At 26.8% G+C, this 26,158-nt stretch overlaps 6 protein-coding genes across 11 annotated transcripts; 4 read left to right on the top strand and 2 right to left on the bottom strand.

Moving 5' to 3' along the window:
- Positions 1 to 19: 19 nt before the first annotated feature.
- LOC122716940 (protein SCO2 homolog, mitochondrial) lies at positions 20 to 1,418 on the top strand. The gene is made up of 4 exons (XM_043940487.1): positions 20 to 226; positions 382 to 802; positions 863 to 1,068; positions 1,147 to 1,418. The coding sequence occupies exons 1-4, from the start codon at positions 161 to 163 to the stop codon at positions 1,327 to 1,329; spliced, it is 876 nt and encodes a 291-aa protein (XP_043796422.1). The 5' UTR covers positions 20 to 160; the 3' UTR covers positions 1,330 to 1,418.
- Positions 1,419 to 1,955: 537 nt separating this feature from the next.
- On the top strand, positions 1,956 to 3,137 carry LOC122717185 (transcription initiation factor TFIID subunit 10-like). Its single transcript, XM_043941009.1, has 4 exons — positions 1,956 to 2,014; positions 2,476 to 2,601; positions 2,687 to 2,751; positions 2,825 to 3,137. The coding sequence occupies exons 2-4, from the start codon at positions 2,488 to 2,490 to the stop codon at positions 3,024 to 3,026; spliced, it is 381 nt and encodes a 126-aa protein (XP_043796944.1). The 5' UTR covers positions 1,956 to 2,014; positions 2,476 to 2,487; the 3' UTR covers positions 3,027 to 3,137.
- A 184-nt stretch (positions 3,138 to 3,321) lies between these two features.
- Positions 3,322 to 12,474, top strand: LOC122717153 (GIGYF family protein Gyf). Of its 5 annotated transcripts, none has more exons than XM_043940939.1 (16): positions 3,322 to 3,732; positions 4,527 to 4,571; positions 4,650 to 4,881; positions 5,465 to 5,635; positions 5,917 to 6,118; positions 6,202 to 6,415; positions 6,534 to 7,512; positions 7,593 to 7,943; positions 8,023 to 8,325; positions 8,414 to 8,506; positions 8,577 to 9,007; positions 9,154 to 9,355; positions 9,433 to 9,639; positions 9,821 to 10,226; positions 10,304 to 10,533; positions 10,615 to 12,474. In XM_043940939.1, exons 2-16 carry the CDS (start codon positions 4,540 to 4,542, stop codon positions 10,738 to 10,740), a joined length of 4,179 nt encoding a protein of 1,392 aa, XP_043796874.1. In that variant the 5' UTR covers positions 3,322 to 3,732; positions 4,527 to 4,539; the 3' UTR covers positions 10,741 to 12,474. The 5 variants fall into 5 exon arrangements, with proteins under 5 accessions (XP_043796874.1, XP_043796876.1, XP_043796877.1 ...); XM_043940941.1 differs by having other exon boundaries at positions 9,824 to 10,226; XM_043940942.1 differs by having other exon boundaries at positions 9,433 to 9,633.
- Positions 12,475 to 12,890: 416 nt separating this feature from the next.
- LOC122717117 (phosphatidylinositol N-acetylglucosaminyltransferase subunit A) lies at positions 12,891 to 15,028 on the bottom strand. Its single transcript, XM_043940867.1, has 7 exons — positions 14,838 to 15,028; positions 14,583 to 14,739; positions 14,324 to 14,503; positions 14,019 to 14,253; positions 13,636 to 13,933; positions 13,190 to 13,550; positions 12,891 to 13,125 (listed from the first exon to the last, which is right to left on the bottom strand). Exons 1-7 carry the CDS (start codon positions 14,912 to 14,914, stop codon positions 13,057 to 13,059), a joined length of 1,377 nt encoding a protein of 458 aa, XP_043796802.1. The 5' UTR covers positions 14,915 to 15,028; the 3' UTR covers positions 12,891 to 13,056.
- Positions 15,029 to 15,862: 834 nt separating this feature from the next.
- On the top strand, positions 15,863 to 23,786 carry LOC122717334 (neuralized-like protein 4). 2 transcript variants are annotated; one of them, XR_006347204.1, is made up of 18 exons: positions 15,863 to 16,063; positions 16,492 to 16,707; positions 16,828 to 17,277; positions 17,366 to 17,566; positions 17,665 to 17,884; positions 17,968 to 18,064; positions 18,167 to 18,343; positions 18,502 to 18,810; positions 18,880 to 19,073; positions 19,145 to 19,434; positions 19,520 to 19,913; positions 19,990 to 20,311; positions 20,395 to 20,588; positions 20,652 to 20,857; positions 20,926 to 22,280; positions 22,376 to 22,528; positions 22,603 to 23,305; positions 23,384 to 23,786. XR_006347204.1 is itself a non-coding variant. In XM_043941315.1 (17 exons), exons 1-17 carry the CDS (start codon positions 15,881 to 15,883, stop codon positions 22,796 to 22,798), a joined length of 5,157 nt encoding a protein of 1,718 aa, XP_043797250.1. In that variant the 5' UTR covers positions 15,863 to 15,880; the 3' UTR covers positions 22,799 to 23,786. The 2 variants fall into 2 exon arrangements, 1 of the variants encoding a protein (XP_043797250.1); XM_043941315.1 differs by having other exon boundaries at positions 22,603 to 23,786.
- Positions 23,787 to 23,926: 140 nt separating this feature from the next.
- Positions 23,927 to 25,787, bottom strand: LOC122717336 (guanine nucleotide-binding protein subunit beta-2). The gene is made up of 6 exons (XM_043941318.1): positions 25,479 to 25,787; positions 25,242 to 25,387; positions 24,848 to 25,147; positions 24,568 to 24,769; positions 24,169 to 24,385; positions 23,927 to 24,092 (listed from the first exon to the last, which is right to left on the bottom strand). Exons 1-6 carry the CDS (start codon positions 25,545 to 25,547, stop codon positions 23,986 to 23,988), a joined length of 1,041 nt encoding a protein of 346 aa, XP_043797253.1. The 5' UTR covers positions 25,548 to 25,787; the 3' UTR covers positions 23,927 to 23,985.
- Between the last annotated feature and the right edge of the window lie 371 nt (positions 25,788 to 26,158).

A 26,158-nucleotide genomic window follows, 5' to 3' on the forward strand; every position in this document is an offset into this window, starting at 1 on the left:
CAAAATAACTATTCACATATTAACTATATTTTTTATTTAAAAAAAAACAAAAAAAAAGATTTGAATAAGATTTGAATGATTTTGAAGTAGCGCGCGTAAAATCAACTATAGTCGAATCATAACCTAATTCATGATTTCAAATTGATCGAAGAAAGTAACAATGAGAACAATGTCTGGTTTAATAAATCTTTTTTCCTTAAGATGTACAAGTCAAGCTTTTAAAACTGTAAGTATTATTTAAATTTTAATTTTACTCAAATTACAAATTGTTTTATCGAAACATTCATGATTTAAGAATTTAATCAACAAAACAAACTAAAATGATAAAATTAATAATTTAATTTAATAATTCTTCTTAATTTTTCCTTAAATTATTTACAGACATCGTTTAAACATTTACGATCTTTTAAGCAATATTATCCACAAATTAGAACTATAAATATTACACCTTTATATAACTCTAATGAAATAGATTCATTATCAAATAATAAAAAAGAATCAGCCAAAAAAAGTTTTATTACATGGAAAAGTGTAGTAGTTACAACTATAATAGGCACATCTCTTTTAATGTATATGTATTATCTTCAAGAAATAAAAGATAAACAAATAGAACGTGAAAGAAGACGTCAATTAGGAAAAGCAGCAATTGGTGGAAAATTTGAGTTGATTGATTCTCAAGGAAAAATTTGGAAGTCAGATGACTTTTTAGGACAATGGGTTCTAATATATTTTGGCTTTACACATTGCCCTGATATATGTCCAGATGAACTTGAAAAAATGACAGAAATTGTCAATAAATTAGGTATAATAAACAACAAACTTCAAAAAAAATATTGTTTTACATTGAATTATTATTTTTCAGAGAAGCAACATAATACAAAAGTTCAACCTATATTTATTTCTGTGGATCCTGAAAGAGATACACCAGAAGTTGTAGGCAAATATATTAAAGAATTTTCTGACAAAATTCTTGGTCTTACTGGAACTAAAGAACAAATTGCTAAAGTATGTAAAGCTTATAGAGTATACTATAGCAATGGACCTAAAGATCAAGATTCCGATTATATTGTTAGTAATTTCTTTTTTATATATTATTTAAACTTTATTGTTTAATATCATATTCATTTTATTCTGGTTATATTCTAGGTTGATCATACAATAATCATATATCTTATTGATCCTGATGGCTTATTCGTAGATTATTATGGTTTAACTCATACTGCTGAACAAATTGTACATAGTGTATGTATAAACAAGATAAAATATGAAAAATTAAAATCAGATACTTGGATTCCATCAATACCATTTAAAAATCCATTATCAATATAATTTATATGCTATATATATAATATATATTATTAATTAAATTTCAAAGATGTTTAAGTATTAAATTTTCATAAATAATAAATTAAAGAATTTATGTTATAATGAATATTGATATTTATTTTGTAAATAAAAACATTCTAATAAAAAAATTTCACTATTTATTTAAATGAAAAACGGATAATTAATCGATATACTCCTTTGATATTTATTCTCTAGATACTTCTTCTCTAGATACTCTAGATACTACTTCCGATTGGTAAAATTATGTTTGTACTTTGATCTTTATTTATACATAATATTATTTGTATTATATTTGAGAATAATGATATTTCTTGAAATATTTTTTTTTTTTTGCTAAACTTTATTTTGAAGCATTAAAACTTTTGTACTTTTTGTATTTTTGTACTAACAATTTTTGATAAATAGAATCAAAAAATATTATTTAAAATTTAGAATTCACTGATTTAAAAAATTTATTTGTACATTAAGTTAATTATTTTTAAATGTCTTTGATAGATTATTAAGACACTATATTGTTTTATATTCATATTTCGTCCAATGAAAAGTCACTATCTGCATGTAGGTAACGACCATTTAGGTTCATATCTTCAAAGTATTGAATTGTTTAAGGTAGATTTTTTCCTTGACCGTCGTAGGCGTCCAGCAGTACTAGCGGATTATTATTTTGGTAAGTTATTTTTATTTCAATATTAAATCGATTCATATTAAACAAACAATTGTTCTAATTGTATTATTATACATTATTTGGATTAATTAGAGAAACAAAACATGTATAATATATCTAGATATCCAAATTTAACTTATCGCGCTTAAATGATCGTCACTCATATGACAGTGACTCCAATCATTGAATGAATTGTGAATACAAACTAACATGGCGTTCTAATAACCTAACCTATAAATACATTTAAAGTTAATATTTTTGGATTCAATTTATCAAAAAAATAAAAAAGTTAATAACTTTTGATGTTTCAAAATAAACTTTAAACTTTATTATAAAAAACTTAATCATTGTTAAAAATTAAAATTTGTAATATATATATTACTTATGTTTTGAAATCTAAAAAATTAACTTTCAATTATTTATTTCATATCATTTTATATAATATTTTAACATTATGCAAAAAGCGCTAAATTGAAATGACAGAAGATTTTGGAGGAGATACTCCATCTATGTACACAAATGAAGAAACAAAAACTGCTGGACAACCTCTTTCAGATTTTTTGCTACAACTTGAAGATTATACACCAACGGTAAGCATATATACAACATTACAATTATAGTTTTACTTAACTATAGTTTTATTATTAAACATATATCAAATGATTCTTTTGATAGGTACCAGATGCTATAAGTGAACATTATTTACATACAGCAGGTTTTAATACAACAGATCCCAGAATGTAAGAAATCTACAGAGTTGATTAATTTATAAATAAAATTTTATTGTTTTAACTATATATATTATGATTTTAGAGTAAGATTGGTTTCATTAGCTGCACAAAAATTTATATCTGAAATCGCAAATGATGCTTTACAACATTGCAAAACACGTGGAGCCAATCAAAATACAAAAACAAAAGGAAAAGATCGACGTTATACTCTTACCATGGAAGATTTGACTCCTGCAGTCGCAGAATATGGCATCATAGTCAAAAAACCACATTATTTTGTTTAATTCTATAAATTTCATCTATTTTTATTCATGAATATAATCTTTATCTAATGATCTTTACATATATATAGAATGAATTTGTAATATATAATATATATATAATATATATATATTGTATTTGTAATTTTTATAAAAATTAAGAAATTTAATGCAACAAAAGATAAAGATTGATGAAATTGTAAAATTAATGTATTTCGAAATTCATATATAATAGAATTAATATGATTGAAAAATTTAAACATAATATTATATTTTAAACTTTTGTATTAATATTATATTGTAATTTAATGTCAATATTGTGTTGCAATTTATATTATATTTATATTATATTATATTATAATATTTAATGTCAATATTATAATCAATATTGTTATTAGCAATTTATAGCATTTAATTTTGAAAATCTAAATTTTTTTAAATACACAAGAGATCATCGCGAAAATTCTGTTTGTTAAAAATAAAAAACGATGTTTAATGAATGGAAGTGAAAAATCTATCTATATAGTGATAGAAAGTCGATTCAAGGATAATAAAAATATTTAAAAAATTCTTCAGCTGATAGTGACTAGAAAAACAACATAATTTGCTAGTAACTTTTTAATACTACAGGTATACCAGCAACTCCGCATGCGCTTTATTCCAAAAAAGAACCATCAGCCATATTGGTGTGTTGTATCGCTGTCCTCAGTAATTTCAGAAGATCAGTGAGGTATTTCTTTTGTTCATCACGCGATTTTTTCCCATATTCATTGCTTTATGAATAATTGACAATACCAATGTTATATTTAGTCGAAATAGATTGTCATTCGGAGAGTTTTATGACATCCTTTAGCGGAAAAAGTTTGGTTAATGTTGCCACCTGGGCTCACGGAAATCGGTCTGTTCATGAATATGTCGTAAATAAATGCGTACTATTTTCACTGGATTGGAATGTTCATAGAACATTAATACCTTCTTCTGCATCGTCGTCTTTCCGTGCAAGATTATCATTGGTGTTAGTTAATTTTAAAAAGAATCACAGCTTTTTACGTATACTTTGCCGTAACCGTCTGCCGTACTTTCTTACCTTCGTTCACTTTTACTTCATTCTTTTTATATAGCTCAGTTATCTTTTATGATAATATTTAATTTATTACTCTCGTAATTATCATTGATTATTATAGTTGCTAATTTTCGTTTAGCAACAGGTAAAAATTACCAATAAAATTTTCTATAATTGTATCAATCAAGTATATACCATATATCTGTGATTATTATCATACTTTTTTTACTACTAGATGATATTTTCTAATTTTTGTATATGTAGAACATATTCTCTATCTAATTTCATATAAGAGAAATCATATATTTCTATATTTTATTTTTTTGTTATATATTTTTTAATAATTGACATATAAGTTAAGAAAAAAATAAGTGGAAACTAAGTAACATTATAATCATCTTTTTAAAATTTTATATCTAATTATGTTTTTATAATAAAGTGTGATGATTTTATGTTTACAGTAAATAGATCATCATGACGGATTCCATGAAATTTGGTCCAGAATGGTTTGTTTAATTCTTTAAAAATATAATTCATCTTGTAGCTTTATTTGTTATATTTTAATTTTTATAATGAATACATAGGTTGCGCAATCTATCTGGAGACACTTGCAATAATAGTGGTGGTGGTGGAGGTACTACAAGTTTAACTACTCCACGTTATCAATTAGCTGAACATAGATATGGGCGAGAAGAAATGTTGATTTTATTTGATCGTAATTGTAAACCTCCTGAATTATTGACAAATTTCTCATCATTATATGTTGAGAAAACTCAACTTCCTTTGGCTCTTATACAAATGACAGAAGATGAAACGGTATTTAATTAAATATATTTTCATATTTAAATTTGATATTTATATTATGATTTATATAGTTAATTATAATAATTAAGTAATCATATAAAATAAATAACTTTTATGTGAAATTGTTAATATATTATATATATATATATATATATTTAATTATATTTATATTATATATATATATATTTAATTATATTTATATTATATATATATATATATATATATATATATATAATTAATTTATGATATATTATTTAGTAATTATATATTTTTAACACATTCTATACTGAGAACTATCATGAAATCAATTAGAATCTAAAAATATAACATACTGGAGCTCTTGTACCAGTTCTTCATGGCACTCTTCTGTTTTGTGTATTTTATATAATCATCACTATTTTATTCTTATATATTTTCATAAATATTCTTTTGTATATTATGATATATTTATAAAGTAAAATTCTTTATAATTTAATTAAATATTATATACATATATACATACATTTATATATATATTTCATAATATAAATTATTTGGTAAATTTGAAATAAATATATTTAATTATCATTACTATCAATTATCAATTTTTTTTTAGCGAATGTGGAATGGAGGAATAACTAATGGTGGTCGAGGAAGAGGTGGAAGTGTGGATCGTGGAGGGCGAGGAAGAAATGGAAGAGGTAGTTTATATTCCTCTCATTATTCCCGTGGTGTTGGTTTTGATGATTCAGGAGATGGATCTCGAATCGACAGTCAATCATTTCAAGTATGTAATATATTGCATTTTTTATAAATGGAATATTTTGATATGAATATTAAATTTAAAAAAGCAAATTAATTTTCAGTTTCTTAACAGATAAATTATATATAATATAATTATCTATTAATATAATATAATTATATATAATTATATATAATATATATGATTTAATAATATGGTTTAATAATAATATAGAATAAGAATAAGAAAGTTAATATTCTTTTACATTAAATAAAAGAAGAAAAATATTTTTTTTCAATTTATTAATAAATATATTTTATATCCAGGGAAGGAATCGCCCATTTGATAGGTCTCAAAGTGAACGTAGTTGGTCAGAAAGAAATGGGGCTTCAGATCCAGGTGAATGGAATGGTTCTACTAGTCCTAGAAAGGAATTAAGTCGTGGAGCTAGTGGTAGTTCTCTTATGGAAAGTAATTGGCGACGTCATCGTGGTGGTACAGAAGACGATGATGGTTGGCGAAAATGGGGTATATAAGTATTTAATTTTAAGTACAAAATCTATTTATTTAATTAAATAAAGAATATTGTTTGTGTAATAATTAATTTGTAGGAGGCAGAAGTAGTTGGCGTGAAAGTGGGAGCATGGACAGAGATAGATTAGAGAGAAATGAAGGAGATAGCGAAGAAGGACGGAATAGTGGTGGTAGATGGGAACATCGTGGAAGTCATAGAGTCACACACGATTCAAGCCATCATCCACCCCCTCGTACAACACGTACTTGGGAATCAAATCATGATAATAATCATGACAATCTTCCTGAATGGTAATTTTTTAAATATTTTTTAATTTTTTTTTATTTTTTTTATTAATAATCATATAATGATATAAGTTGGAATATATCTATTGATAATAAGTTATTTAATGATCAAAATTTATTTTAGGGCTACTGAAAATCCTAGTGAAAGTGGAGGAAGTTTTGATGCTTCAGGTGCATTCCATGGTGGAATGTATTCAGATGATGACGAAGATGGAGTGATTAGTGCAGGTGGTACTCAAGAATCAAGGACTCGACGTGTTTCTGAAGGAAGTGCTGCTAATATAAAAAAATCTGGTAGTAAATCTTTATCCTATAGCTCAACTCAAGGACAAATAACGAGTCGTAATACCAATAGTAGCACTAGTACAATAAACAAAGAACGACCGAAGTCCTTGCATCCACTCGATGATAAAAATGATTGTGTCAATAAAGAAAGGAGAAGTAGTTCTCCAGGGAAACTGCCTATTACAATAACAGATAGTACTCCTACTAAAACTTCAGCATCATCTGAAACTCCACAGAAAAGAAATACAGTAGTGGCAAGTACAGAGCAAATAGAAACAGAAAAAATAACATCTATGGATTCAGAAACAAATAAATCTCCTAGTAAAGAAAAGAAAAAAGAAGATGTAGAAACAGAAACAAAGATGGATTCTATTTCTGTCACTGCAAAAAAACAAGTTCCATTACAAATAGAGTCTCAAAAAGTAGGTCATAATACGGAAACAAATGATGTGAGACAAAAGTCGGAAGACGATTTGGATAGAATGAAAGAAGAAGCTGATGCATTAGTTGCTAAATTGATGGCGGATGAAGAAAACCATAGGGAAAAAACAGCCAGTATACCGCCTTCTATTGGTAACCAACCTTCTACAGTTCCATCTACAAATGGACAGGAGAAATGGTTTTACCGTGATCCACAGGGTGAAGTTCAGGGTCCGTTCTTAGCAAGTGAAATGGCGGAATGGTGTAAAGCTGGTTATTTCACTGCTGGATTAATGGTAAGAAGAACTTGTGACGAGCGATATACCACATTAGGAGATTTAGTAAAAATGTGTGGTAGAATACCATTTACACCTGGACCTCCTATTCCTCCTTTAAAGGTATGTTTATTCTTTTATAATTTTTTTTTTTTTTTTTTTAAACTTAAAAAAAATATAGAGAAAAGATTTGTTTCTTTTAGTTAGCAGATCAGGTAATACCACCTGTTCCTAACACTGTACCAGCTGGTATGAGTGCATTATCAAAAACTAGTATAGAAGATCCCCTTCTTCTGCTGCAGTATCAACATATGCGTTTGTTACAAAATCAACAATTGCTTTTGAGACAAATGCGAACGTCAGCTATAGCGAAACTTTCTCAATCTGAACATTGGGCAAGTTTAAGTCCTATGGAACAAAATCAATTGATTTTTCAATGCGTTATTCAAGATTCAGAGATTCCAGAGGTACCAATTTCTACAAATCCATTTGTACCTCATCTTTCATCTCAAGCTTCAAATCCGGTTATGCAACTTTTCACTCAAATGCAACAGGTAATAATTTACTTCATCAAATAATAGTAAATATGATAATATTGATTATTTAAATATTTTATTATTTTTTTTTTTTTAGGCTAAAACGCAACCAGAAACTCATTTAACATCAAATCCACATTCAACTACAGCAACACATCCACCTACAGTTGATCCTATACAACAACTTATACAACAAATGGGTGGTATGCAAAATATACAGGGAATTCAACAGTCAAGTACACCAACTGCGACACAAGAAGATAATCCCATAAAATCCTTATTACGTCAACTGAATGTTAACGCAAATGGTCATCCACAAACATCTCATATTGATACGGTTTGGCCACAACCTCCACCACAGATAAATCCACAATTTAATGCACAGAATTGGTTAGCGCAAGTATGTGAAACTTACTATTTGTTATTATCAATTTTAGGAAAATATAATTTCATAAATAATTTCATAAAGTTAACATAATATTATTTAGGTTGGACCGATACCAGCTGTTCCTCCTGGTCAATTACCTACATCATTATGGGATTTGCACACTAAAGAAATAAAGACTGAACAACAAATATTGGTAATTATGATTTTGAAAATTAAATCCTTTCATCACATAAAATATGTTAAAAATTATTATAATGTTATAGGAAGAACAGAATCTTCGATTACAAGAAGATAGAAAGAAAGAAGAACTTCGAAAACAAGAGGAATTACAACGTCAAGTTGAAGAAGAAAATGCGAAAAGAAAAAAAGAAGAACAAGCTAAACAAGAAGAAGAAGAAGCAAAACGAAAAGATGAAGAAAGAAAGAAAAAAGAAGAAGAAAAAAAACGAAAAGAAGAAGAGAAACGTAAACAAGAAGAAGAAAGGAAGAAAAAAGAAGAAAAGAAACGTAAAGAAGAAGAAAAAAAGCGAGAAGAAAAACGAAAACAGGAAGAAGAAAATTTAAGAAAAAAACAAGAAGAGGAAAAAAGAAAAAAAGAAGAACTTAAAAGACAAGAAGAAAAACAGAAAAAAGAAGAAGAAAAAAGAAAAAAATTGGAAGAGGAACAAAGAAAACAGGAAGAAGAAAGAATGCGGTATATTTTTTATTATTATTAAAATTACATGATTAATTCAGTAATATATATATATATATATATATATATATATAACAGTAAACAGTAATATATATATATACATATATATACATATAATACATATTTTTTTTTTTTTTTTATCATAGAAAAGAAGCAGAAGCACGTAAACAAGCTGAAGTTGAAGAACAAGCTCGGCGAGCAGAACAAAGGCGACGAGAAGCAGATGCACTTCGTAGATTACAAGAACGAAGTAAAGCACCATGGGCGCAAGCACCTCGAGCACCTACTCCGGCAACTCCTGCTGCTTCACTTGCTGAAATTCAGAGACTTGAACGAGAAAAAAAAGCGGTATGCTTCCAAATTGTTAAGAAAATATTATCATTCTTATAGAAATTATATATTCATAGCTATAACTATCTGGTTAGGAAGAACAGCGGTTTCAACAAATAATGCAGCAACAATTAGCACAGCAGAAAGCCATAGAAGCAGCGCAAGAAGCATCGGTAACTGATTCTTCTAAAAGATTGCAATTTAAATGGGCAGAAAAAACTACGAGTTCTACCAAATCTATACCAGTAAAAAGTCTCGCTCAAATTCAACAAGAAGAGCAGGAACGGATCGCCAAGGTAAAGGTACTTATTACTTTGTCAATATTTTATTATCATATGTTAATTCTGATATTTCTTATTATTTCGAGATCTTTTTATTTTTGAAATTTTATATATTTATATATTCATATAATAGCGGAACAGAAAGAATTGTAATTGTTAAAAGATAATTATATATTGCTAATTGTTATTGCTGACACTTCAGCAGCAAGAAAGGGAACGTCAAGAAAAGGCAGGACAAAAAGAATCAACGAACGTACTGCAAAATGCTGGAATATGGGGTACTGCATCTCAATGTTTGAATTGGGCTAATTCGAGTAGCTCTAATAATAGTCAACCTTGGTCGAACAATAGTGGTAGTAGTGGTTTTTGGGATGATCCCACACCAATCAAATCTTCTACAACCGCGAAACAATCTATTAAACAAACTAGTACAGCAAAGGCTCCTACTGCCAATCAGCAACAACAGCAAAGTAATAAAGCAAATAAAAATAAAAATAAACGGGAAGAAGAACTAGTAAAGAAATTATTTGAACAAAACACTGCCAAGACAGATGATTTTACGCAATGGTGCAACAAAGCTCTGAGTGGTTTACAAGTCTCTGTAGACAGTAAGTTAGAGACTTTTTTACATATATATTTTTGTTTCGTTTATAGATGGTTTGATGAGAAAATTTTACGTGTACAGTCCCTACATTTGTTGGATTTTTGCGAGATATTGAATCTGCGTATGAAGTAAAAGAATATGTTCGAGATTATCTTGGTGATAATAAACAAAGTTCAGAATTTGCAAAGCAATTTTTAGAAAAACGTAGTAAGTGGCGATCGGCCCAACGACCTCAAGCACAAGCGGATGATTTATGTAAACCAGCACCTGCTGTTAATCCTAATGCACCTACGGAATTTCAGGAAGTAAAGGTATCTTAAATAGATGATAAAACTGGAACTGATGGATTATATATTTTACAAGCGCCTAAGCTGCTTAATATGATCTTTCAGGGAAAGTCAAAGAAGCCAAAGAAGGGAAAAATGTACAAAGTTGATAATAGAATTCTTGGCTTTAGTGTAACTGCAGCCCCTGATCGTATCAATGTAGGTGATCGCGATTATGGGGAAGGTGTTTGAATTAAATCTGACAACTCTAACTATATTACGGAAATTGTGCAACGCTTGGCCCAACACATGGTTTGTTATTTATTTATTGTAAATGCCAAATAAGTTCTAAGGAACCCGTCGCGAGTACTTCGTTAAAAATGTATAAGATTTTTCTATAATTATGCGTGTAAGGATTTTACCTTTCCTATCCTTCATTCGATCATTAATGGGAACCTTAGATACCGATATAGCGTGGCATTATTTCCTTTTCGAATGTAACTGAAAGACACTCCGAAAAAAAAACTCTATTGTATATACTACTCAAAAAAAGATACTTCATAAAGCAAAGCAAACTCATCTTCTATTTACGCGGTATATATATAAATATAAATAAATAGATATATATATATATATACACACATACATATATATGTATACTACTATATACATATATAGTATTAATACATTTTGTAATATTTCACTTTCATCGTAAATGAAGAAATTATGCCGATCGATAACTTGTACACGCGGAAACATCGCAGTCGAAAGCAATATGTGCTCACGATGGTGTTCAGCAAGCAAAAATAAATTATAAATGTATGTTTGTGATCAAAGAAACATCGATCAAGAACTGTGTTGATGGGATTCATTGGTGTTTGCTTGTATCGAATGCACCAAGTATGATATATAAATCCTATGGATTTCTTGCTTTATCGCAACATCACGATATCGATACGATTTTGCTTTGGATTATATTTCATTATTATGTTTTAAAAAAATAATTATCTTACGTTTGATACATTAAAAAATTTTTTTAACCAATTTATGACTATTTTTAAAAGTAAACTAACGATATTTTGACTGAACGATTGAATGCAAGCATTAATTTGAATATTAAATTACTATTTTAGAATAAATTGCTCCTTACTCCGTTTATAAAGCAATCATAAAAAATATTAAAAGAACTGTATGTTTCAAGGCAGTGACATTGTGAAAAAAAAGTTCTTGTACTTTCTTAACACTTTGAATACATTGGTATATTTAAAAAAAAAATAGTATTGCATGTTATACAATGTATAAAAAAATAAACTATCTTCCATTTTCCTGTTTTGCACCAGAAATATGAAAGTAAGCTCGTGTAATGTTAGGAATGTATTGTCGATTTTGAAAAATTACAACATAGCACATAAGAAAATTTCAGATTGATTACTGCGTGTGCCTACGTGTGGATCTCACTCTCGTCGGCATAGCCTTCTTATATATTGAGGTCAATCTAAATATTTAACAAAGAATTTTATGTAAGATTTAATTAATGCAATATCTAAAATCAGTATCTTTTGTAAAGTTTTAATTATAAGTAAACATGTCATGAAATGTCCCATCTTTAACAAGGAGTTAAAGGAGAAAACTTTTAGCATCTGTTTGAAAAATATTAATTTTTCTTTCTTGTTTTTTCTAATTAAACTAATATATTTGGACAAAGTGGCACGAATACTCTGTTTTATAAGTGCGGAAAATGTTGTGACAGATCTGACCGCTCTTAATATTATATGGTTGTTAATTAAGGTTCATTGATCTTCTTCTAATACAAAAAGTATTCTTAGAAGATCATAGACCTTTACATGAAAGATTTATGTATAAATAGATAAATGTACAGTAATACAAGGATAATTAAATAGACGAAAACAGATCATTGATATTGTATTAATATTATTATTGTATCTAACGTACAACATAATAAAATAAATATTATTATATTTTCAATTTGACCCTTTTTATTTTTTAAATATACAAATTTTTTATTTAATTAAAATTATTTTTTATTTGATTAAAATTACAATAGAACAATACAATAAAACAATAGGTAAAAAAAAAATAATTGATGAAATATATTTTACATATATGAATTTATAAACAATATTAAAAATAATTTTTATAAATTATTATAGAAGCATTATTTCTTGTAAAAATAAAGAAATAAAAATAATATAATTTTAATAGAAATATTAATAGAATAATTAATAATAATAATAATAGAATAATATTATTTAATAGAAATATTATTAATATAATTTTATTAAAATTTAATCTTTTATTAAAAATTAATTTAATCTTTTTTAATAATTTTATTTGTACTTTAAACACTGCAGTTTTTTATATATATTTATATAATATGAAAATATGTTATCAAAAAGAATTTTATTAAAAAGTATACTTATGAACAATTTGTAGTATCTCTTATATAAAAAGATACATTAAAATTAAAATTAATGACTATCATACTGATAGGAATGTATTTATATATAATACTCATAAGTACTAAACTGGTATATTGTACATCAAATATTAATTTTCTTTTATTTTTTCTTGATTTATGACATCAGTTTCAGTATATTCTTTTGCAATATCAATATACTAAAAATGTTTATTTGTTAATAATTAATAATAAGAATTATTATTATTTAATGTTTTAACTTACCTTCCGAGGTACAAGAATTTCTAAAATTTGTAAAATAATGTAGCATAAGGATATAACAAGTAAATAAGGTAATACTCCACTTCGAATATAGCTTACTAATTGTTGACCTAAATTTTTATTACTTTCTTGTTTTACTAAATTGTATACTACTTCTGTTCTTTTAGTAATATTAAACCAGTTATAAAATAAACTTATTTTTTTATGCATTTCCATTGGACATTTAGTATTGCCTTTTTTATAATCTGTAATAGCAGATTCTAATCCTTCAATAAGAGCAGGTACTGTAGGTTCTACTAAATAAATTAAATCAGGAGGTAATACTTCAGGTATACCACCAACTTTTGTTGAAACAACTTGTAAACTATAATAAATAAAAATATTATATTATTAAATTAATAAAAATAATTTTCTTAAGGATACAGTCAACATTTCAATTAATATTTTACCCGCATGACGCAGCTTCAACGATTGCCATACAATATGCTTCTGTCAAACTTGTATTAAGAAATATATGTCCTTTATTTAATACATGTCTAATTTGAGAATGTTCCAAACTTCCAAGTAATGTAACTCTATGTTGTAATAAGTTTCTTTCTCGTACTTCTTCTATGAGCCATCTTTTAGGACCATCTCCAGCAATTAAAAATTGAACATCTTGGTATCGACTACAAAGATCGGGTATAATGCGAGCTAATAAATCGACACCTTTGCGATATACTAATCGCGATACAATGACTATTGTAACTACAATTAATAATAGCAAATAATATTATGCATCTTTTTTTAATCTTAATATTTCATAATATATATGAAAATACAAATAACTCACTAAAATTATCATCTCTTTTATTAATATCAGGCATAAATAATGTCGTATCAACTGCATTTGGAATAACAGAAACCTTCTCTTTTAAAACTTTTGCTCTTAATACTGTATTTTCTTTTCCAGTATGTGATACACATATACAATGATTGCAATCAGCTAATGATATTTCTAAAAATTTATTTGTTAAAATTGCAGATGCATCCGCAAAGCCAAAAAGTGAATGATCTGTAAAAATAGTCTAAAATCCCAGTAAAAAAAAAAAAACATAATATATAAATATTACATATTTTAAATTTCAAGGGACTTACTTTCAATCCCATTAAACGGCCAATTAACATTCCTTCATGAGCAAGAGCAGAGAATGCAGAATGACCATGCACTATTTGAATTTCTTCTCTTAAATAAATATATCTAATGAGAGGAATAGAACAAATCATTGTGGGAAGAACACATTGATTGTAAAATACTTTTACTGGTATATAATATACCTTAAAAATAAAATAAATACTTTTAATGTGAAAATAAATTGATAAATATTTTTAAATATTTTTTATATATTATACATACTTTTAAACCATTTGTCATATAACGTATTCCAATTCTATCACCATAGGAATGAGTAAGCACTACAACTTTATGTCCACGTTCTAATAAACATTGAGATAAATTAAAAATATGTTCTTCAACACCACCCATATTAGGATAAAAGAAATCAGATACCATACTGTAAATTTGAATAATGTCAATTTTCTTTTTTTTTATATTAAGATTTTATATTAAATATACAAAATAAATTAATTTACATAAGACTTAAATACAAACCATATTTTATGTTTTATGCTGTTCATTTTGATAACTAAATTGCAACATGACTTATATAATAAAATAATGTTATTCATTTAATATAAAAGAAAACATTTTAAATATTTAAAATTTTTTTGTATTGATATATGTAAGTGCAAATAAGTCGTATAATTTATCAATTAAGTTAGTATTTTATAAATTTTGTTAAATAATTTTTACATTATTATATCAAATAAAATTAATTTCTAAAGAACAATAAATTTGGAGAAAATTCACAAATCTAAAAAGAAATCTAGATTTAAATAAGGTTATAAAAGTTTAAATTTCTCATAGCATAGAAATAAAATTATTTTTTTAAAGCGAAATATTTTAGAATATTTTTAGAACAAATAAATTTATTACAAATTTATTATTTGTTAATTTTAACAAAATAGAATAAAAAAAACACATACATTTAAACATTTAGATTTTTTTAAAAATTTTTTTTTAAAATTAATGAATTTCGATGTTTTGTATTTCAAAAAACGAAAATCAATTCAACAAAAAAATTAATTTTTTTTATAATTCACTGTATATTATGAGATACAGAAGATTGAATATAAAATATATATATTTTTTTTATTTTCCTTAAATTTATTTACATATTTGAAAATCCTACATTTCTGTATATTATATATTAAATATAAAATATAAAATATAAAATATATTGTATATTAAATTTATTCAAAATTCAAAATTTAAATTATGATATCTCGAAACATATATATGCGATAGATTATTAATCCTATATTTATAAATTTTTTTATTTTTATTATATTTGTATATCCTTTAAAATAAGTTTTTTTTAAGTTATAATTATCCAATAAAAAAATGCTAAAAGAGCATTACAAGTATACATAATTATTATTTTATTCATATAGTTGCAATTATTACATTGTTCATGACTAAACATAGAGAAAGAAAAAGATGAGGTAAAAAGAGATAGAAAATATACAAGAGTTATTAGTTGAAAGAAGATAGAAAGATAGTGGAAAGAAGAAGGCAATGTATGGTTTGGTTATATGTCGATGGTTGGTGCACAACAAATGGTCGACATGTTTCATCAACGATGCGGTCGTCGTGTAACTTTAACAAACAACAATTGCACGGCCATACGGGATTTTTCAGAATATAATTATGGATTGGTTCTCAGTGCTGAACCACTTAAGGATGATGAACTTTTTGAAATTCGCATTGATAAAAAGGTATCAAATTATAAACTTGTCTAGTACTGGTATCGCCAATCCTTATATCTGTCAAAACATTGTTTACAATGTTGATAACTTGAAGTTTCTAATTTATTATTCATTTATTTAGAATTTAGATAAATTTTATACTTCTTTTAAAGATTGTCATATAATATATCATTGATGAATCAAATTATAAACGCTCGTACTTTGTTTGTTGCTTTTACCTTTTTTTTTAATGACTTGCTACAGATTCGATATTTTATTACCAAAATTGTGATTAATACATTTTTATTTAAAATTAATATATTCAAATAAAATTCAATAAACTATTTTTATTGAATTATAAGTATACAATAAAATGCTACAACTAAATTAAAAATTATAACTACTAATTATCTTATATTATATTATTTACACCTTGAGTTATCTATAATATTATGTAGATGACATCATGGAGTGGTAGTATAGAAATTGGAGTAACAGAATGTGATCCAGAAATAATGGAATTACCAGCTTGTGCCACTAATCTACGACAAGGAACATGGATTATGTCTGATTCTGGCATAATGCATGATGGTATAAGAACAGTAGAAATGTATGGAATGGATTTGAATGAATTAGAAGAAGGAAGTACATTAGGAGTAATGAGAACATCTAATGTAAGTCAATATATATTTATATTTTAATTGTATCTTAATAAATTATTTTATATGTACATATTACATATATATTACATACACATTATATGTATTTATTAATCATTTTTCTTTAAATTCTAGCATGAATTGATATTTTATATTAATGGTGTTTCTCAAGGAGTAGCTGTATGCAATATTCCAGAACGCATTTTTGCAGTAATAGACATGTATGGTGATTGTGTACAAGTGACTATAACTCATCCTCAAATTGCTTCTGCTTTATGTAATGAACCAAAAGATGAAGTTGAAATTAATAATGATTATGCTCTTGGAGAAGCATCTAATTCCTCAACAACTAATCTAGTCGCTAATTTGAATGTCAATTTAAATGTTAATGTTAATGTTAATTTACCTAAAAACCCAAGTCCTGCTGCCATTAGAGAAGATAGATTGAGATTTCATGAGAGAGTTGGCTCACTTGTAAAGTTATCTAATAATGCTAGAACTGCAGAAAGGCGCAGACCTTTAGATGAATTTAATAATGGAGTAGTAATGACACACAGACCATTACGGGATAATGAATTATTTGAGGTAAACAATGAAAATGAAAAATAAAAATAATTTTTAACACAAAAAATTATATATTTATATTATTATTATTATAACTATTTTTTAATAGGTACGAATTGATAGACTTGTACACAAATGGTCAGGCAGTATAGAAGTTGGAGTTACTATGCACAGTCCAACAGCATTAGAATTTCCAGCCACAATGACTAATATGCGATCAGGTACAACAATGATGTCTGGCTGTGGAATTTTAGTAAATGGAAAGGGCACTTGTCGTGAATATGGAGAATTTAATTTAGATGAATTAAGGGTAATTAAAATAAAAAATAAGATGATACAGTAATGAACAGTAATTTATATACTAAAACAATATAATAATTTATATAATAAAACAAAAATATTATTTAGGAAGGTGATAGAGTAGGTATGATAAGACGAAGTAATGGAAATCTTCATTATTTAATAAATGGATTGGATCAAGGTATTGCTGCTAAAGTACCTGCTGGTGTATGGGGTGTTATAGATTTGTATGGTATGACAGTAAAAGTGACAATTGTTGATCGTGATGAAAGGGAAGAACAAAATCTAGTTACTAGAAGAAATACATTACAATTGCAAGGCTTAAATGGTAAAAATATCATATTAATATTTGATATCTGTGATTTATCATATAATATTATGATGAATTTTTTGAATATTTTTATCATTTAGAAACAGAAGAAGAACCACCAGACAGACTTATGTTTCATTCTTGTTGCGGTACGCATGTCGAAGTAATTAATAATGGACGTACTGCACATAGGCCTAAGTAAATAAAAATTTATTTAAAAATATATAAAAATACATAGAATTTTATTGAAACATATATATATATATATAATACAAGATCTATATATTATTATTTTTTTAGTGTAATGGATGATTTCAACAATGGTGTTGTATTAACTTCAAGGCCATTAAAACCAAATGAATTATTCGAAGTAAGATTGGATAAAATTGTAACAAAATGGGCAGGATCTATTGAAATAGGAATTACCACTCATTCTCCAACCGAATTAGAATTTCCCTTCACTATGACAAATGTTAGGTATGTAAAATAATATTTCCAATTTATATTGATATATATATATATATATATATATATATATATATATATATGTGTATACATATATATATAAATTTTGTTAAATTTATGTTAAGTTTATCGCCCATATTATTGCTCGAAGGTGGTCATGTCCCTTGCAGATCCGGCACATGGATGATGACAGAAAATGGAGTTATGCATAATGGCACTACCATAATAGATCAATATGGTCAAAATCTTGATAGATTACAAGTCGGAGATCGTGTAGGTGTAATGCGAAAAGAAAACGCAACGTTACATTTTTACGTAAACGGTGCTGATCAAGGAGCCGCAGCAATGAACGTGCCTGAGAAAGTTTACGGTGTTATAGATCTTTATGGCCAGGCAGCACAAGCAACTATAGTTTATAATACAGACTTCTATAGCCCTACCACAAATAATTCAAGTTTTAGCAATACAACATTATATAGGTTTGTAAATTTTATTTAGTTTTAAAGTATGATTGAAAATATTTCTTATTAAATATTTTTCTTACATAGTGATTTGAGGTTTCATCATATACATAGTAAAAATGCAAAAATAATAAACAATGGATTAACTGCATTGAGGCCTAGAGCTTTAGGAGAATTCAACGAAGCCATTGTAATCGCAAATCGCGCACTACGTGATGGCGAAATGTTTGAAGTGACAATTGATAAAATGGTTGATAGATGGACAGGAGCAATTGAAGCAGGTGTATATTTAAAAATAAAATTTATATTTTTTTTTTTTTTGCTTATCAGAATACTAGAAAATATTTTCTAGGTGTAACTCTTATAAGACCTGATGAATTGGAATTTCCATCTACTATGACAGATATTGATCACGATACTTGGATGTTATCTGGATCTAACGTTATGCGAGATGGTGTTATTTTAAGAAATAATTATGCTTGTGATTTAGATAAATTAGTAGAAGGTAATCGCATTGGTATGATGCGATGTTCAGATAGTAGTTTGCATTATTATTTAGATGGAGTAGATCAGGGACCTGCTTGTACAGGTGTACCGTCACATATCTATCCTGTGATTGAATTATATGGACAATGCGTTCAGGTATACTATTCTATACTTTTTTATAAATATAAAATGATAAAAGATATGATATATATATGTTAATTATTTACAATTGTACAACCAGGTTACAATTGTACAACCAGAACGTAGAGATCCAATTACACAACAGTATTTGCCATCAGAAAACAGTACTAGTCAACAACCTACATCTGTAATTCAGCTTCAAGCTCAAACAGAAATAATGCATAAATTTCATGAATCTGTTGGCTTAAATGTTCAATTAAATAGTGATAGGACAGTAGCAACTAGGTGTAGAGAATATAATAATGCTATATTATTAAGTGAAACACCATTAGAAAATAATGAACTTTTTGAAATTGCTATTCAAGAAGTTGCTCGTCAATGGAGTGGTTGCTTAAGGATAGGTGTTGTAAAAAATGAAAGTGGAAATTGGTTAACATCTATGAATCTTGTACCTGGTATGGGATCTATTTCAACAGATGCATGGTATTTAACAGGTAATATTAGAATAATATAAAGTAAATGTAATAAATATTATATCATTTACTATATTTTTTGATTTTATATATTTAGGTAATGAAGTAAGACATAATGGTTATGTTTTATGTATAAATTATTGTCCAAGTTTGGAATGGCTGCGTGTTGGTGATAAAATTGGATTGAAACGTACTCATGAAGGTAATTTAAAGTTTTATATAAATGGAGAGGACATGGGTATAGCGGCATCAGGCATACCGGAAATGGTGTATGCTGTGATCGATCTTTTTGGTAGTACAGTGGCTGTAAATATAACAAGTAGTAAACAACAAAACAATGTAGTATCTCCAAATGCAAGCTTGAGATTACAAGATTCTTTGGAATTATTGTTAGATCCTATGCCGCCTGTTTTGCGAAAGTACGTTTGTACATTAATTATATTCAATGTAAATATCTTTTTAATATTTGAAAATATATAATATTATTGCTTCATATATATAGTGATGCTGGAATGGACACATCTATAGATATATCTGAAGGAAAATTAGTAAACGATACAATACTTACGCCGACACAATCTGCAGCTCATTTGACAGGAGAAAATGATTGGAATTATGAATTTCATGAAAATCATGGTAGAAACATTCAACTTGAAAGTAAAACAATTGCACGAAGAGTTGCAAGTTATAATCAAGGTATTGCTTATAAATATAGATTTATTAATTGTAATATTTTTTATATTATATTATATTTTTAAGGAGTGGTAATGTCTAGTCGACCCTTAATGAAAGCTAAGCCATTTTTAGTGAAAATAGAGAAATTGAACAAACGATGGGTATCTAATATTTATTGTGGTGTAACTTGCATTTCACCTGAAAAAGCTAATTTTCCTTTAACTGCTCTTGGCTTTAAAAAGCATTCTTGGATTATTTGTAGTGATTGGATATCACATAATGGTATAAGAGTAAGTATTCATCAAATTGTTATAAGATGTAAAATATATAATAAATTTAATAAATTTTATAATATTAGGTAAAAACAAAGTATGGACTTGCTTTAGAAAATCTTCATGTTAATTCCGTAGTGGGTGTATTTATTGATGACGATAATAGATTACATTTAATTATCAATGGCATAGATCAAGGTGTAGCTGCAACAGATTTACCACCTTATGTTTATGCTGTATTTGATCTATATGGACAGTGTGAACAAATTTCCATTCTTGCAAATAACGGAGAACCGTTTTCATCTACTACTATTAGTAATACCCTCACATCTGTAGAATGTATAAAGACAAAGCTGGAGGATACAGAAAATTCAAGAGAGAAAGCAGATTTAGAATGTCATGAGAAAGAAAATATTATGGCAGCTACTTCTTCAGATCTATCTTCCTCCACTTCACCAAGTGTGCCGAGTCAATGCAATTCAAATGTTAAAGATGATGATATTGTAGGATATACAACGCGTAATAATGATAATGTGCATTTAGCAAATAATATTGAAAATAAAGCAGTGCCCAGTATCTCAGACAGTAATAATTTAGATTCGAATTCAGATATAAATCATGATATAACACGAAGTATTAAAAACAAATCTTATGATAATTCAAATCAGTTAAATAATAGTGCGATATTGAATAGTCAATCAGAAAATTTGAGTATTAGAAATGAATGTACAAATGTAGAAATAAATAACGCAACTAATATTAATATTAAAAATGGCACTGCAAACAGCACCAGTAACATAACTAACTTAAATACTAACACTAATAATGCGATAAACGAAAGCATAATGTCTAATAGTCAAGGGAATAATATGAGTTCCTTGCATCAAAATAATGCATCTGTTAATATGTTAAATTCATCTCAGACATTTTCCTCTCATAATACATTAAATAACGCAACATCTGAAATTTCGAACACTGTTTCTTCTAGTTTCAACGAAATGCGATCAAATATATCTTGGAATAACATCGTATCTGTTGATAATTCTGTCAGTGGAAATACAATTTTAGGACAAAATACAGTCTCTATTTACAATATACCTTCTATGTTACATTCATCGTTACCGTCCACTCCTCTTGGAACAAATATAATATCCACAAAAAAGTGTGAATATTTAAAGGCGTGTATGAGATTAAAAAAATCACTTGTTTTACCAGATGAATTCTTTTCTTTAGAAGATATACTATGTTATTGTAACAATTGTTATAAAGTAGAAGGGGATAGTGCAATATGTAAGAAAGGTGAACCACCAGCAGAGTTTGCTATACCAATTGGATGGACCAGATTTCCTTTGAAACAAAGTATTAATGCTAATCAAATTCCACAAAATACAATTGATAAATGGCATGTTGCTTTTTATGGCATACGTCTGGACGCAATTAGGTAAATAAAATACATTTAAGATTCCGGAAAAAGTTTTTTATATATCTTATTTATTTATTATTTTTCTTTTTATTATTATAATTTTTTGTTTTTAGACTAATTTTGGATACAGGAGAATTAATGCCAAAAGAACAATTAGATTTGAGTAATTTAACAATGAATATAAAAATGGAAGATCAAAATCCTCAAGTAGTTTTCTCTCCTAGTATAAAATATGCAGCATCCGAAGAATTTACCAAAAAATATCCGTGAGTATATATATAATATTTTTATATATAACAATAATTAATTGTGGATTATTCTCATTTCCTATTTTTTATAGATATATCGATACTCAATCAAATAAAAAGTTAAATGCATCTACAGCATTTCAATTATTAGTAAGGCCTGGCTCATATACAATCAATTCTGGTAGTAAAGATAGTGATGATTCACAATTTCAATCTGTCAAATGGGCTACTAAAGAAGCTGGAGCTACAGTTATCATGGCTCTTTTAATTCATCTTGATGGATTTTAATTTATATAATACGAAAGTGAGAAAACATTTCATATGCGACTGTTACACTTTCGTTTAAAGTTGACGAATGTACATAAACATTATATACGTAATATAATTAATATTAATACGTAATTAATTAATTAATACGTAAGATAATTTTTTAAAATCAATTTTTTATCTTGAATTATTCCGTCAAATCTCCACCATGTATATTTACGTTGAATAGTATGTTAAATACTTCAGTAAAAACAATAACGATCATTTCATAAAGATCTATTACGATTTTTATTATTTTGTTTTTGATTCAATATGTTCAGTGTTAAAGACAGGTATAATTTACTAATTGTAAATCGAAACAAACTTGTAATAATCAATTCATTAAAGTACAGTAGCATGTATATCAAATACATAATACATATGTATTATGTTAAACGTTTAATGTAGCTATTGGCCAAGGTTTATAGTGATAAAGATTATGTTGAGAAAATTTGCACCAAAGGTTCGTCGCTACATTAAAAAGTCATGGTAATTTTCAAGTTTTATGCCTAATGAATATCAAATTTTTGAATATTAATAAAATTTCTCTCTCTCTTTTTTTTTAAGCACAACATTAATAAAAAGATATGTTATCTATAAAATGTAGAAATAAAATAATAATGTTGTAAATCACACTACAAGGCTACAATAGAGAATTCAGGTATAAAATTCCCATAAAAATGAAAATATTCGGGAAATGTAATAACTATATTTTCAAATACGCTATCTAGAATTGCATCTTTTTGTGAATATCATGTGCACTATTTATAAATGCATTCAAATAATACATGGAAGAAAACGAATGTGTCTGTCTTTTACAAACTACTCATTCAATCAATTTTATCATTATTTGTTTTGCAACTATGAAATCTTGATAATTTTCAATGTAAATTACAAGCATTTATATAAAATAACATTTTATAACATTTAATATATATAAGTAAACATTTAATATATATAATATGTAATATAATTTTTTTTAAGTTTTATAATTTTTCCATAAAGTTATCATTTTCATATATCAAAAACTTCACGGGAATCATAAAATTCGAGTGAAGAATATTTCAACAAAAAATAAAATTTTTCTCTGTTTTAATTTCTTCTCTATTATTTTTTTTTTTTTTTTTTTTTTTTTTTTTTAATATTGTATTAATATTTGTTTCATAATTCTACACCCAAATTCGAACATTTTGATCCCAGGAGCAGGAGGCAATAGCCATACCATTTCCAGTAACGCTAAGCGATGTTACACGATTTTCGTGGCCCGTCAAAACACCTTTGAATGAAAGGTAAAGTCAGTCTAATTTTAAAAAACTTAATTCTAATATCTATTTTATCAATTGAATATTTACCATTATGTTGATTCTTTAGTGTATCCCATATATGAATAGAATTATCATCACTTCCACAAAATATGAATCTTCCGCTTAAAGATAAACCACAAGATGTATATCCGGGATTTGAATTTGGAGGTTTAAAGGTAGCTAACTGTTGATCCGATCTTAGATCCCACAATCTCGCTGTCTTATCTTCCGAAGCTGTTACAAAAGCTTGTCCCGAAGGATGATACTAAATAGAACATAATTTTTTAAAAGTAAGGCAAATAAGGTAAGTAAAGTTATCAAAATTATATTATAATTAACAGTAATTAAATTTAAAATTGTATTTATATTTATCAAATAGTATAGATATAGATATTCAATATCAATCAATAATAAAATAAATAAAATAATAAAATTTTCTATACTAACACAAACAGAGTTTACATCAGCTTCATGTCCAAAGAAAGTTTGTTTTGCTTTCTCTTCTCTTAAATCCCATAATTTACATGTTCGATCTACCGATCCAGTAACATATGTGTTTCCATCTGGAGATAAACTAATACTAACCACATCTCCAGCATGCGCGCAAAAATCTGTAGTTTTTTTGTTTGCTTCCAAATCCCATATACATCTATAAAGAAATTTTTAAATTAGTAAAAAATAAATATTGATAAAAAATTATTATATCTAATTTTTTAGATATGGATACATTTTCATATCACCGGATCCAGTGATTATTTTTTTATCTTCCAAAAATCTGCAGGATGAGAGAAAACCTTCGTATCCTAATAATTCTCGAACGATCTTAGCTGATCCTGTGGCATCACGATTGTTCACATCATAGATAGTACACATATTGTCCATACCACCACAAGCAACGAAATTTCCCGAGGGTGCGAAAGCTACTGACATTACCCATGCTGAGCGCAATGGGATTACTTGGACTTTGTTTCCAGTCCATGAATCCCAAATAATTAATTTTCCGTCCAGTGAACCAGTCACGCAATGTCTAAAAAGAGATTCTTATTTAGATCATTCAAGATTGGAGATGTTGCGGTTGATTTCTTGGAATAAAGATCAAAAGATCGATACTCAATACTGACCTACTATCACCACTATAATGTACCGAATTTACTTTATTGATATGTCCCTTTAATAATTTTTTAGTAGATAATTTAACTTTTGGAGCATCTGCTACACTACTACATGTTTCCTCCAAAGTTGTATCTTGTTGTTTCTTTTGATCTTCCTGGTATGCAATAGAACAAGTTTTCAATTGATATCAAGGTATGATATTAAAATTTTTTCTATTTTAATTAAAAACATTTTTCTAATACAACCTTGCATCTATTGATCAAATCTTCTAGCTCTTTTTTTAAAGCTATGGTTTCTGCATCATCCTTCCCCATTTTCTACTTAAATCTTACTTTGGAAACTTATCAAAGAACTGAGATTGAAACACCAACTATGATAGACGTACGAATACTGCGAATAAATTTTTATCAAAATGTAAAAGAAGCCTCAGCATTGTCTACATTACTACCCCAGTAATCATATTAAATTGACGCTTAATCCTATTTGTTCGGATCTCTGATCTAACTTAATTATCTACATATACAATAACCCTTATTATTTTTCATACGTAACTTTTTTTATAATATGATCATTATATTATATTTTTAAAATTCTTTATTTATTTTTCTTATATAAAATATGTTTTACAGTTATAGGAAATGGAAAGAAGAAAAAAGTACGCGGTTACGGTATATAAGTTCTTATAAAAAGTATAATCCGTCGCGCTTTCGAATTCCATTTCTCCTATAAATGATTCGATTTGTTTAAATCGATTTAGTTCTATTGAATTATTGATCAGAATTAAATCTATGTATTATAATCAATTTATATTTATATTGTTAGGAAAATAAATTTTGATAAAACATACAATGTATCATAAAAAAATATTTATTTAATAATTCTTTTAATTTTTTAATACATACAAAAAATTTAAACAAAATTAATT

The sequence above is a fragment of the Apis laboriosa genome, unplaced genomic scaffold (assembly GCF_014066325.1).
Source record: "Apis laboriosa isolate Shangri-la unplaced genomic scaffold, ASM1406632v1 scaffold4_cov146, whole genome shotgun sequence".
NCBI classification, from domain to species: domain Eukaryota; kingdom Metazoa; phylum Arthropoda; class Insecta; order Hymenoptera; family Apidae; genus Apis; species Apis laboriosa.